The following is a 12,748-nucleotide window of genomic DNA, read 5'->3' as shown; positions in this document are numbered from 1 at the left end:
AGATTCAGAAGGGAACCCGTCCTCGTCTGGGTAACAACGATTAGTGTGAAAGTAAAGGGAAGTTCATTAAGGTTTTTAGATGAAGTCCATTTTGTTGGACTAGTCCACTGTTCACTAAAGGAGACTTGAGTGCAGAATTGTATGTGGTAATTGCAGTCCTAAGGCCATAGCAGCAGCCGTAGTGCCAGCAACCACAGCGACAATGTCCATGTGAAATCAAGGTCCAAAACAATTTCCGTGGTACTTCACGTAGTACCATCCTCAGCAATCTCCAGGCTGTAGCCTCCAGTTGATGAAAGTTCCATCCAGAGGTAGGGCATCAGGATGGATCAGGCAGGTCCGGAGAGCAGAAATCAGGATCACTGGCATCTCCATAAAATCATGTGTGGCTCGACAGAAGGAGAGAGGGAGAGGAAGGTAAAGAGAGGGAGAGATTATTAGGTATGCTTACTATACCATAATGAATAAGACTGTGTACTTTGCGTATAAGAAAGTCTATTCAGGGTAAGCTTGATTAAACAAATATGTTTTCATACTAGACTTAAACACTGAGACTGTGTCTGAGTCCTGAACACTAACTGGAAGGCTGTTCCATAACTGTGGGGCTTTGTAAGAGAAAGCTTGTCCCCCTGCTGTAACCTTCACTATTCGAGGTACCAACAAATAGCCTGCACCTTTTGATTTAAGTAGTCATGGCGGATCATAAAAGACCAAAAGTTCGCTCAGGCACTGTGGCGCGAGAACATTCAGTGCTTTATAGGTCAGTTGTAGTATTTTATTATCAGTGCGAAATTTTACTGGGAGTGAATGCAGTGTGGATAAGATAGGGGTGATGTGGTCATACTTTCTGGTTATAGTAAGGACTCTTGCAGATGCATTCTGGACTAACTGAAGTTTGTTTATGCACCTACTGGAACATTGAGTCAGTAAGGCATTACAATAATCTAGCCTAGAGGTGACGAAAACATGAACTAATTTTTCTGTATCATGTAGTGACATTACATTTCTTAGCTTAGCAATATTTCTGAGATGAAAGAAGGCTATCCTAGTAATATTATCTACATGAGCGTCAAATGAAAGACTGGGGTCAATAATCACACCAAGGTCTTTTACTTCTGCACATGATGAAACAGAAAGGACATCTAGAGTTACTGGGTAATCAGAAAGCTTACTTCTAGCTGCGCATGTTCCCAGTACAAGTACTTATGTCTTGTCAGAATTAAGTAAAAGCTTCAGCAGAAATGTCCAGCAGAAATGTTTAGTTCAGCAGAAATGTTCAGCAGAAATGTTTAGTTCAGCAGAAATGTTCAGTAGAAATGTTCAGCAGAAATGTTCAGCAGAAATGTACAGCAGAAATGTTCAATAAAAATGAAACTAGAAAAGAATTAAGTAAAAGGAATTAATAAGCATCCAATGTCTAATGTCCTTTACACATTCCTCAACTTTATTAAGCTGCTGTCTGTCATCTGGCTTCGCTGAAACATACAGCTGTGTATCATCAGCATAATAGTGGAAGCTAATTTGTTTACAAATAATTTGACCCAGAGGCAACATATATAAAGTAAAAAGCATTGGGCCTAAAAAAAAACCTTGTGGAACACCAATCTTAAGCTCGGTATGTGTGGAGAATTCGCTATTTATATTTATGAACTGATAGCGATCGGTCTACAATACAACTGTATGTTGCTTTCTTTTCTTTTTCTTTTATTGGAACATTCTCACTTTCATATCACTTCTACGGTTAAGTGTAAAGGTTTGCAAAGGTCTGTTTTTTGTTGATCTCAATCACACCTGCTCCTGAAAGAATTCTGACCAATCCCACCCACTCCTGCTGTTTGTACCCATTTGCAATATCTTCTAATGAACATAGTTTAAAACAAATACATGTAAGTAATTTAACCCCATTAACCCTGAACAGGATAAACTGCCACTGAGCTGACAGTGTATTAGTTAAGATAAACTCACTGTCCATATTAACAGGAACACCTGTACACATCCACATTCATGCAGTTATACAGATATTCATATGCAGTTCATACAGATACAGGTCAGGAAACATCACAATGAAGAAAAAGTGTAATCTCTGTGATTTTAACCATGGCATGGTTGTTGGTAGTGTTGGCTCCGAGTCCACCTTTGTCGAGTTCGAGTCGAGACCAAGTCCTTAACCAATCGAGTCAGAGTCCAAGTCTGAGTCCAAAAGGGGCCGAGTTGGACTCAAGTCTGAGTCCTTAGTGGCTGAGTCCGAGTTGAGTCTGTTCGAGTCCAGAGAATAATTAAATTGAAAAAGATTTGAAATTGCAATTGTAACCTCAACACTGAGCTGTTGAATTGATATTTTAACCTTCACAAACCAATGGCAACATAAATGTAACAAAAAACACCACTATTACATCTTCCATTGCCATTTAATGTTTTTATTTCATGTCATCAGCACCTCAACTAGTTTCCTATCAAAAAATGTTTTCAAAGAAAAAAAAAAGGGATATAGAGGTACATGTAGAACTTTTATTATATTACAAGTGTATGAAAGTTCAAATTAACCTCTTTGGTTATTGTATCAAACTATATTGTGTTCTCGAGTTTGAGTTGACATTTCAAAGATTCGATGCCTCTACCCCACAGTTAAATAGACTGAGAGAGAGAGAGAGAGAGAGAGAGAGAGAGTACAGAGTAGAGTTACATTTAGCAGCAGGTCATAACAACAAGCTTCATGATTTATTACTGCTTTTAATCTGTCTATGAATAACAACAAACTCATTTCTGAACGCAGCTCTATTCTTGTTCCTTTTTTCATTTTAATTATAAAAATAAAATAAAAAGTAAATAAAAATCAGCAGGGTTTATGATATTTACTACATTAAGAAGTACTTTTCACATTTTACGTGAAATTCAAGACTGGTATCACCAAATGCTAATGTTTAGGGGCGGGCGATATGACTACAATCTTATTTCATGACAACGATACGTTTTCTCAGGTACTGTAGGTCTATCAAGTAAGAAATACTATGGAAAGTGCATGAAGCAATTAAATGTAAAATAAAATAGACTTCACTGTATGACATATACAGTGATTCTTATTAAATTTACTGAAGTTATTCAGTCAAATGAGTGCGTGAGTGATTTTCTCTTTGTCTTTTGTTGTTTGATTAACATTAATGACACAGACAGCAGCAGATTCATTGGACTTTAAGAACGAAGATCCAAAAAACTTTAATATCCAATATAGTGTATTGACACACCTCCAATTTTTTCCCAACCGTTTATATTCACTTAATACATAACTGACTGTGTTTACATGAATACTCGGCCAGACCTGCATTTTGACATTATATGTGTGTGCATTTATCTAACAAGCCGCTAAAGAGAACTCAATTCAGTACTCGCATGATGCTTTCTGTTTCATATCTGTGAGCACAGAAAGTCCCGGTCAGGCAGGGAGATATTAATTAATTTCTTGTTATCAGGGGAGATTTTAGAGTCTAATTCTGGTGTAAAAACTCTCGGGGGGCCCCTCCAACCAGCGTTCATCACTATTATGCTATAAATAATCTGACACCAACCAAAGATGTACACAATAGAAACTTTTGTATTTATTTCAAATGTTCACATTAGTACAATTTTCAAACTTTAAATACAAAGAACGATAAAACAATAGAACAAAATATAAATATGTAGAACGATAAAACATTGCAAAAGACTTAAAATAAAAATAATATAAACATAGTACAAACTATATGTCTAAAAATAGATTTTTTTTTCTTTTCTTAGGGATCTAAACCCACATTATAAGAGCAGTGCTCATCAGCATCCTTTCAGCATTTATTCTACAAATACTGCTTACGGGCCTTGGCTAGTGCAAATGCTGCCACTATATCCTCCATATCTATATAACAACATTCAGTTATTTACTGTTATACTTAAACAAACAATCGTCATTATCTGATCCACTTACAACTGTCTTGATTTCTTTTTTCCTCATGCTCTTTTTTCTCTTTCTTTTTTCACTTCCTGATGGAAATGTCCTCTTTGTTTTCCTTTATTAATGTTGTTTTCTGAATATATTACCACTGAAAAGTCAACGGGAATGACATGGGGCCCCTTTTAGGAGGATTCCGACTGTCATGTCTTTGCAAGTTGTCCACTGTCACTGGGGTTGCCACATTTTGAGACATTGCTGTGGAGTAAATTTTGTCAGCCCACTGGGGCCCCTAACAGCCTGGGGCCCCAAGCAGTCGCCTGCCTTTCCTGTTCACAAGCTGCACCCCTGCTTGTTATCTTAAATTTATGTTGTTATTTATTTTTTATCTTTCTTTCCATGTTACAAGTCTGAGTTCGTTCATAATTGGACTCGAGTCTGAGTCCGGGATCGAGTACCCCAACTCTAGTTGTTGGTGCCAGAAGGGCTGGTTTGAGTATTTCAGCTACAACAGATCAGGTTACATTGTGCACAGGCTCACCCAAACTGGACAGTTGAAGAAAAAACATAAATCACCTGGACTTTTTCCAGTCTTACCTGTCCAGTTTGGGTGATTCTGTACCAATGATAGCCTCAGATTGTTGTTCTTGGCTGACAGGAATGGAACCTCATGTGTTCTTAAAAAGTGCTTATTTGAGATACTGTAGACTTCCTGTTAGCTCAAATCAGGTTCAACGTTCTTTATTTGTCACATACGTATTAGACACATGTAATGTAATGTACATGTTATGTAGTGAAATGTTTTCCTTAGTTACTTGTCCCACAGTGCAATAACCAACAGACCAACAACAACTAAGGATATACACACTTAATAAAAATGGAATGTAGAAAAAATTATAAAATACAGTAGACATAATAAAATATAATAGACTGTAAGAATAAAATATAATAGATTGTAGAATAAAAATATAATGGACTGCAGTGAATATGATGTGAATAAATGTAATATAATAGAATAGGATGTGTGGAAGCAGATACACAGAGTTGTAAAGTGTATATCGAGACTATACAATGTAAATTGTAAATGGTCTGCACTTTATATTGCTTTTTTAACTTTAGCAGGTCTACAAAACACTTTACACTGCCTCATTCATCTGTTCACACACACACACTCACACACCAGTGGGTGCAGAGCTGCCATGCAAGGAGCTAGCTTGCCATTGGGAGTAACTTGGGGTTCAGTGTCTTGCCTAAGGACACCTCAGCATATGGAGACCTGTGGACCAGGAATCAAACCAACTCTAAAATTAGTGGACGACCCGCTCTACTACCTGAGCCACAGCCACACATTGCACATTGAAATACTCAATGTGCAAAATTATTTATTATTTTTCCTTCACCATAGTGCAAATTGTTTTGTGTATGTGTGTTGTGTGTGAGGTAGGAATATGCAGACTACTTGTTCAGTTCCTTGCTCAGTAGCCGGATTGCCTGAGGGCAGAAACATCTCCTGAGTCTGTTTTTGTTGGTCCTCAGGATCCGGTAGCACTTCCCTGATGGGAACAGTGCGAAGAGTCTATGTCCAGAGTGGTGAAAGTCATTGATAATTCTCCTGACCCTGGTCCTGCATCGCTGCGTGTAGATGTCTGTGATGCAGGGGAGAGATGTTTTTATGGCCTTCTCTGCTGCCCTCACCACTCTTGACAATGCCTTTCGGTCCTGGGCCATGGTGCCTCTGAACCATGCGGTGATGCTCCCTGTGAGAAGACTCTCCTCAGCCACAGTGAAGAAAGTCCTCAGCACTTTCTGAGAGACCTTGAACCTGGCTATGCGTCAGAGATGGTAGAGGCGCTGGCGTGCCCTTGTCACTAAGCTGTTCATGTGTGTTGTCCAGGAGAGGTCTTCTGTGAGGTGGACTTCTAGGTATTTGAAGCTGCTCACCCTCTCGACTGCGGCCCCATTGAGCACTAGAATGATGATCAATCCAATCCAAACCAGTCAGATCATTCTCTTCTGATCTCTCTCAACAAGGTGTTTAAACCTGTAGACCCTCCATTCACAGAATGTATTTTTGGTATTTCACACCATTCTGTATAAACTCTAGAGTCTGTTGTGTATGGAATTCCCATGAGATCAGCAGTTTCTGAAATACTTAAACCAGCCCATCTGGTACCATCAACCATGACACGGTTAAAGTCACAGAGATCACACTTTATGAATTTTAAATGAAGCTCTTGAACTGTATCTGCATGATTTTATGCATTGTGCTGCTTCTATTATAACAGCTATTATAATAATGAGGAACTAAATCTGGAATGGGATGTTCAGAAAGCACATATGCGTGTGATGGTCATGTATACACAAACTTTTCACCGTATAGTGTAAGTAATTTATCTACAGTGACCCTGACCAGGATGAAGCAGTTATTTATGATTGATGAAAGATACACTCCCATGTTACATAATTCCCGATTGCTCGAATGAGTGGTGGCAAAACCATCCATGCCCATGACTTTCTGTTGGGATATAATGTACAATGATTTGGAACTCACTCACACTGTCTGTGAAGGTTTCCAGTTATCTGATGTTATAGCAGTGAATCAACAACACTGCACTTGTGCTGTAATTTTGAAGATGTTTTACCACCCAATGGAGACCAAGATGTGATGAAACATCGAGATTAAAACAAACCCAGTTGCTTTGATTTGGGTTCCTCAAGGGTCTTCGCTTTGTAAATTTTTTTCTAAAAGGAAAACTCTTTGATGTTGTGTTCTACACAGGACTTTTAAGGGTTTCCCCAGAGAGAAAACCTGAAGATGCTTTAGGCTTAAACAATGTAGATTTTTTTTCTGAGTGTACAAAACTGAACACAGCATGAAAATTGGACTATAGTTTCTTTGTAAAAGAGTTGACCTTTTCTGAAACATACTCTGGGGTGAAGCATCGATGTTTTGAGGTCCCCAGGCAGATGATATCCAGTCATGTAGTACAGTGTTTCATAATGCTGGTCCTGGAGGATCACTACCCTGAACTTTTAGGTAATTTCCTTCCTCTATAGCTAGTTTGTAGTAAACTCGCAACTCATAAAAGTATTATTTGGCTGTGAGCTGAGATCAAACATCTCAGGACGAATAATGTAATGCTCACTTGCAGCCAATTTGACTGTGAGCCCTGCTACAACACTCACCAGGGCTGGGGTTCTCCCAGAACGTCTGCCTAGAACATTGATGCATTTTCTAAAACCCTATATGTTCTCATAAACACATGTTAAAGGGCCAATTTGTGAGTTACATACTCTAAAAACAGAACCACTCTAAAAAAGCAAAAAGCAGCGCAATGCATCATGGGACATGATATTCTTCACTGTTGATGTGCTGGAGCAACTAAACATCAAAAAGAAGATGTCTATTAACTTTATTTAAAACATACATGAAATCACATACAGAAATCCATGATCCCGATACTGCTATCCAGGGCATCAGCAATGCATTCTGGGTAGAGCCAGGCTGGGGGTGTGGGGAATTGGGGGCACCAGTATCTAAAGAAAAGCATCTGCTTTCTTCAAATGGATTTCTACAAAAGAATTGCTGAACCCATTATTTCTTTATGAACATACTTGCCTTGTGTATATTACAAATTCAACCTGTATTCCTGATGGCGCGTCCAGAGCACCTCGACGAGAATGCTGATTAAAAATACATGAAGTGCTATAGAAATAAAGCTATTATCTATAAAAAAGATATAGGTTTTTGAGGTAAAAGTACTGTATGAAGATTATTTTGATTCATTATTTACATTAGATTATTTGGCCACGTTGGGCGGGAACTCGTTGACTTCAGCGAATGTCACTGACACTATTATTTATTTATTTATTCTCCCATATATTTACCTGTCAGCTTTTCTTTGTGTATAAATGATAATTTCTTTTCATGAGCAGAGGACACAAACGTGGCTCGATTAATTAAAATAATAAAAATAGTTATACTTAGTCAACATGCCAACCTTTAAACTTACTGTTCTATAACTCTGTATTGAATAAGACATTAGATCAATACCAAAAGCTAATACACACTGAAAAAAAACAAAAACTTAACCATAATATCTCAGTGACTTTTATTACACACACAGTCAGGTCCAAAAGCATGTTTTTATTTCATCAGTTATTTAACAGTTATACCAAAGCGCTGTTGAATGCTCGATTCTCATTGGTCAGAAAATGTTCATTCATTTACTATAACAGCAGCTCTGGTTTATATGAATGCACTCGTTCTAATACGTTATGGTTTCTATAGTAATAGCTTATTCACAGGGTCTTACGGTATACGGCAGATGCTCCACAGACTCCGAGTCTAAAAACTAAATCGAATTGAAAAACGTTTTTGTTTGTTTTTTAACAAAGACATAGCAAAGGCATACAATACAATGGTTGGTATGGTATAATTTTTGGTAAGGAGATGTTTATTTAATATTTATGAAGGAGTCTCCAGTGTCATCACTTTGACAAACTTAAAGTTTTCTGACTCAGGACTGTTTGCTTAAGGGGTCTTCAGTCTGATCCTCAAAGGGCCGGTGTGGCTGCGGGCTTTCATTCCAACCAAGCAGGAGTCACGCCTGATTCCATTTGTTTAATCAGTTCATCTTAGTCTCCAAGCAACTATCAAGTGGGCCTCCAATTTGACTGTAATGTAAGCCTGCAGCCACACCGGCTCTTTGCAGACAAGACGGAAGACCCCGGTCTACTTTTTTTGTCTTATTAAGGACTTATTAAGAGGAAAATAAAGAGAGGCTGGTGCAGAAACAGCTGTTTATAGCTTCTATAACGTAAGAACAGGAAGTTGCTTGGTCCATGGGTGCTCCAAAACATTAAATGTAACTCTAAATGGATAAAAAGTGTTGTTCTTTTCCCCCCAAAATTTGTAATTGTGATATAAGAAGGATTATGTATAGAAGGGTTAGATCTAGGCACATACTGTGTACTGATAATCACTCAAATAAATTTCCACTTGTGATGGCGCTTAAGAAATTGCTATATTATCAGTTAATAGATCTATATACCTAATCTGATATGCACAGTGTGTACAGTCTATGTGTAATATGTATACTGAGCTACCGATATAGTAAATAGTTAACTGTTAACTCAATGTTTTGATGTTTCTTTGTTTCGCTTTTCCCCCTTTACTTTGTAAAAACAGTATAAAAGCAATACAATAGGAAAGGGTTCTTTTGAAGGACTGTGGTTATGGCTGTGAGTTGTTTTCTGTGATTTCCAGCTGAATTTTATATTTGTTTTTAATGACTGATGAAATAAAAACAGTCCTTGTTCACGGAATCAGACTTCCAGACCCAACTGTATACTTAACATCTGTATATTTTGCCAATTTCACACTAGGACTTTAAGAAGGATGCAGACAGGATGCCAATTTCTGTTGCAGTTGAACCGTTTAGCACCTAAGCTAATGCGGGAAAACACTGCATTGCTTAATAATAATAATAATAATAATAATAATAATAATAATAATAATAATAATAATAATAATAATAATATAGAAAGCGTATAAAAGCAAACAAAGTGACAGATGAATAGAAAGTACAGCAGTTCATGTGGTGTAGTCATTTTCAGTCTGAGTCCGGTGTCCTCCATAGTGTTGAGTAACGGGGGTGTAAACATTTGCACAGGTGCGGTCGTCTAGGCTGAGAGGGGATACGGAAAGCCTTTTTTTTTTTTTTTTTTTTTTACCCTGAACAGAGAGCCTTTTTACTGTACCGCAAACTCGCTTAAAGCCTTAGAGCCATAAAAAAAAAGGTCCTGAATTTGCAAGTGACAGGCATCTCTGTCTCAGCGAGGGCGGAGCTTAAATTAAACATGATCAGTCAATTTCAATCCAGACACATGAAACTTCTTCAATATTAAGTATGCTCAGCATAAAATACTGGTTTTACTACACAAAATAATTAAAATGAAATATTTGATTTAAAAATGGGCTTGATTTGCTAGCAAACATAATAGCACAACTTGAAGTTAACGAGCTTGTCATGTGTTTAAACTACATGATATTAGTCTAACACTTGCTAGACAGTATAATAGCCTAATATTAGCTAGCTTGCTAGCCAACATGGTTACCGGTTTAAATTACATATTATATTAGCTTAAAATGAAAAAAAAAAAAAAAAACTTGCCATTTGCTTGAACTACACATTGTTATTCTGACATTAGCTAGAGAGATACCTGGAGGGGTAATGTTAGCTAAACTAACTAGTTAGGTGGATAACATTACCTCAGTAATGCATTTAAATGACTTGCTAGGTTAGCTAGTGCTAAACTTCTATGCTAAACCAGTATTTATGCTCAAGTGAATGAAAAGAAAGATTGGGAATGATGTCATAAGATCAAATTTGATTGGTTGGCTGATCAAATTCAATTTGAAAATAATTACTTTAGCAATACTGAAGAAAAAAAAAACAGTGTGTGTGAGACAGCGCATGAGAATGTGTCTGTGTCTGTGTGTGTGTGTGTGTATGTGTGTGTGTGAGACTGATAAGATTTGTGAGAGACCAAGAACCCGTGGAATCTTTGAACCATTTTCAGGATTTTGTGATTATGACGGTGGTTTCTCATGGCTGTGCATTTATCAAACAGTTAAAAATCTTCAACAGGAGATTAAATTTACAGTTAAACCCATCTCTCATTGCGCACACGCACACACACACACACCCACACCCACACACACACGGTATCACTACTGTAGTTCAAAGATTGGCTACAATAAACCGCTAGAAATACAAGAGTTAATTATTCTGATTGTAGTTATAGATCAGAGTCGAGTCCATTCGCAACAGGTGACTCTGTACAAGCGCTCTACAAAGACGGCGCGCTCAGCCATAGAAAGGTCTAGAAAGAGGTTAGAAAAGAAAGAAACTTCTCGCTGAGGTTCTTGAGGAGAGCTAAAGGGAAAGGTCTCATTTAATCATCGGGACATGCAATACTCTGAATCTAGGCTTCCCTGTAAAACTTCCTCGAGTCATGGCACAAAAAAATAAGTGTTCTCCTCAATTCGTAGGCCATGGAGAAGTGAAAGTAGCAGAGGTGAGCCAAACTTGTGTTATAAAGCACGATAAGGATGTAAACTCTCACTCTCGAGTGTGAATGTAGAGAGACCCAAAAGAGGAAGTGAGAGAGTGAGATCACTGTGTGTCTCTGGGTAAAACAGAGGACAGTATGCCCATCTGTGTTTTGTGTGTGTGTGTGTGTGTGTGGGTGTATGTGTGGGTGAGCGTGGGTGTATGTGGGTGTTTGTGTTTGATGCCGTGCCTCCATGCTGTCACTGATGAGGGTGAGGCAAGATTTAAAACGTCACACACTTATTTTCCTTTCCACTCCGCAGTTGGGAAGGATTTAGTTCTGCTTTCTCTCTCTCGCTCTGTCCGTGGCATTGTGTAACAGGAAACTGGATTTATGACTCTTCCTCCCCTGTAGACACGGCAAGTCGCGCTGCCACAGAGAGGTGATCGGTCAGTCCGGCCAGCTGAGTGATGAAACTGAACTCCTCAATGTCCTGTAATAATACAACAACAAACATATGATGACTCACTCAGCACCCAGATTTTTCGGGAAATAAACTGACCTTTACGCTACGGCAGAGAGACTCAAACTGTCAGCCCTTCAAAACTGCATGTGGGTGTGGGTGAGAAGTGAGATAGAAAATGCCAAAAAACAGCAAATGAAAAGACTTGCCAACCTTTACACATTTTGCAGATGAGCTCCAGATGTTAACATGTGGAATGTACTCTAAAATACACCTAAAGAGCTGTCCCATATTATTATTATTATTTCCCATAATAAAATTGGCAGATGAAACAATCGTCATTTGAGTGTCTCGGATATGAACTGACGCTATCAGGAAGCCCCGCCCCCTTTCCCCAGCTCACACTGGTAATGTTTTGGATGGTGCTGATGGTTTTCCAGATTTGCCAAAAACTCCGAAGTGGACCACATGGGGAAAAAGTCTGAATGCATGAGGACTGATGAATGCTGTTAAAAAAAAAACATTTGTTTTCCTCCATTTTTTGTTGTTTTGACATTTGTCACACTAAATGGTTTCAGATCCTCGTACGAAATGTAATATCAGACCAGGAGAAAATGAGGAAACAAAACAGGGTTTAAATGATCATTTCATTTACTGAAGGGAAAAGCTTATCACATATCACCCATGCGAAACTGGAATTGAACTGGCCTCTTTTAGCAGCAACAACTGTACCCAAAAGCTTCTGATAACTGGAGATCAGTTTTTCATATTGCTGTGGAGGAATTCTGGCTCACTCTTCCGCTTTATTTGCTTTAGTCAGTCCTTCCAGGATTTTGCGATCTCAGAAAATAATTAATTAATTAAATTAATACATTTTCAAAATGACAGCATATTTACACAGATTTCAAGACAAGTGGCTTTATTGTCATTTCAACCATATACAGCTGGTACAAGACGCCAGGACACACCACGTGATGCTATCACAATGCGCATTCAGCCAAAGCCCTCATCTATTCACGTGTGTTGAACATGAGCACAGCTAAAAGGTCTCATTCACCAACAAACATCACTTCGAAAGAACGTGTACAACTATTTTGTGCAATTGCAATTTCGCCAATTCAAGTAGTTTTCCACATAAAAAAAGCACAAAAAAACTTGCAGCGCAGATTTTGAAGAAGAAGAAAAAAAACGCAGCAAAAGCAAACATATTTGGCTGCAACAATCACAACAAACCTCTGCCACAGCATCTCTATGGGGTTCAATTCAGGACTTTGACTAGGCCTCTCCAAAACGTTCATTTGGTTTCT

The 12,748-nt window shown here is 38.2% G+C and overlaps 1 protein-coding gene across 3 annotated transcripts in view; it reads right to left on the bottom strand.

Moving 5' to 3' along the window:
- Positions 1 to 7,315: 7,315 nt before the first annotated feature.
- Positions 7,316 to 12,748, bottom strand: part of smpd3 (sphingomyelin phosphodiesterase 3) — a 53,227-nt gene continuing 47,794 nt past the window's right edge. For all 3 annotated transcript variants that reach the window (XM_017475142.3, XM_053682071.1, XM_017475141.3), the window contains exon 8: positions 7,316 to 11,471. In XM_017475142.3, the coding sequence (XP_017330631.1) occupies positions 11,370 to 11,471 (102 nt within the window). In that variant the 3' untranslated portion in view covers positions 7,316 to 11,369. The remainder of the gene's footprint in view (positions 11,472 to 12,748) is intronic.

This window comes from Ictalurus punctatus, chromosome 8, assembly GCF_001660625.3.
Source record: "Ictalurus punctatus breed USDA103 chromosome 8, Coco_2.0, whole genome shotgun sequence".
Lineage (NCBI taxonomy): Eukaryota > Metazoa > Chordata > Actinopteri > Siluriformes > Ictaluridae > Ictalurus > Ictalurus punctatus.
This window is presented reverse-complemented; position numbering and strand designations above follow the sequence as displayed.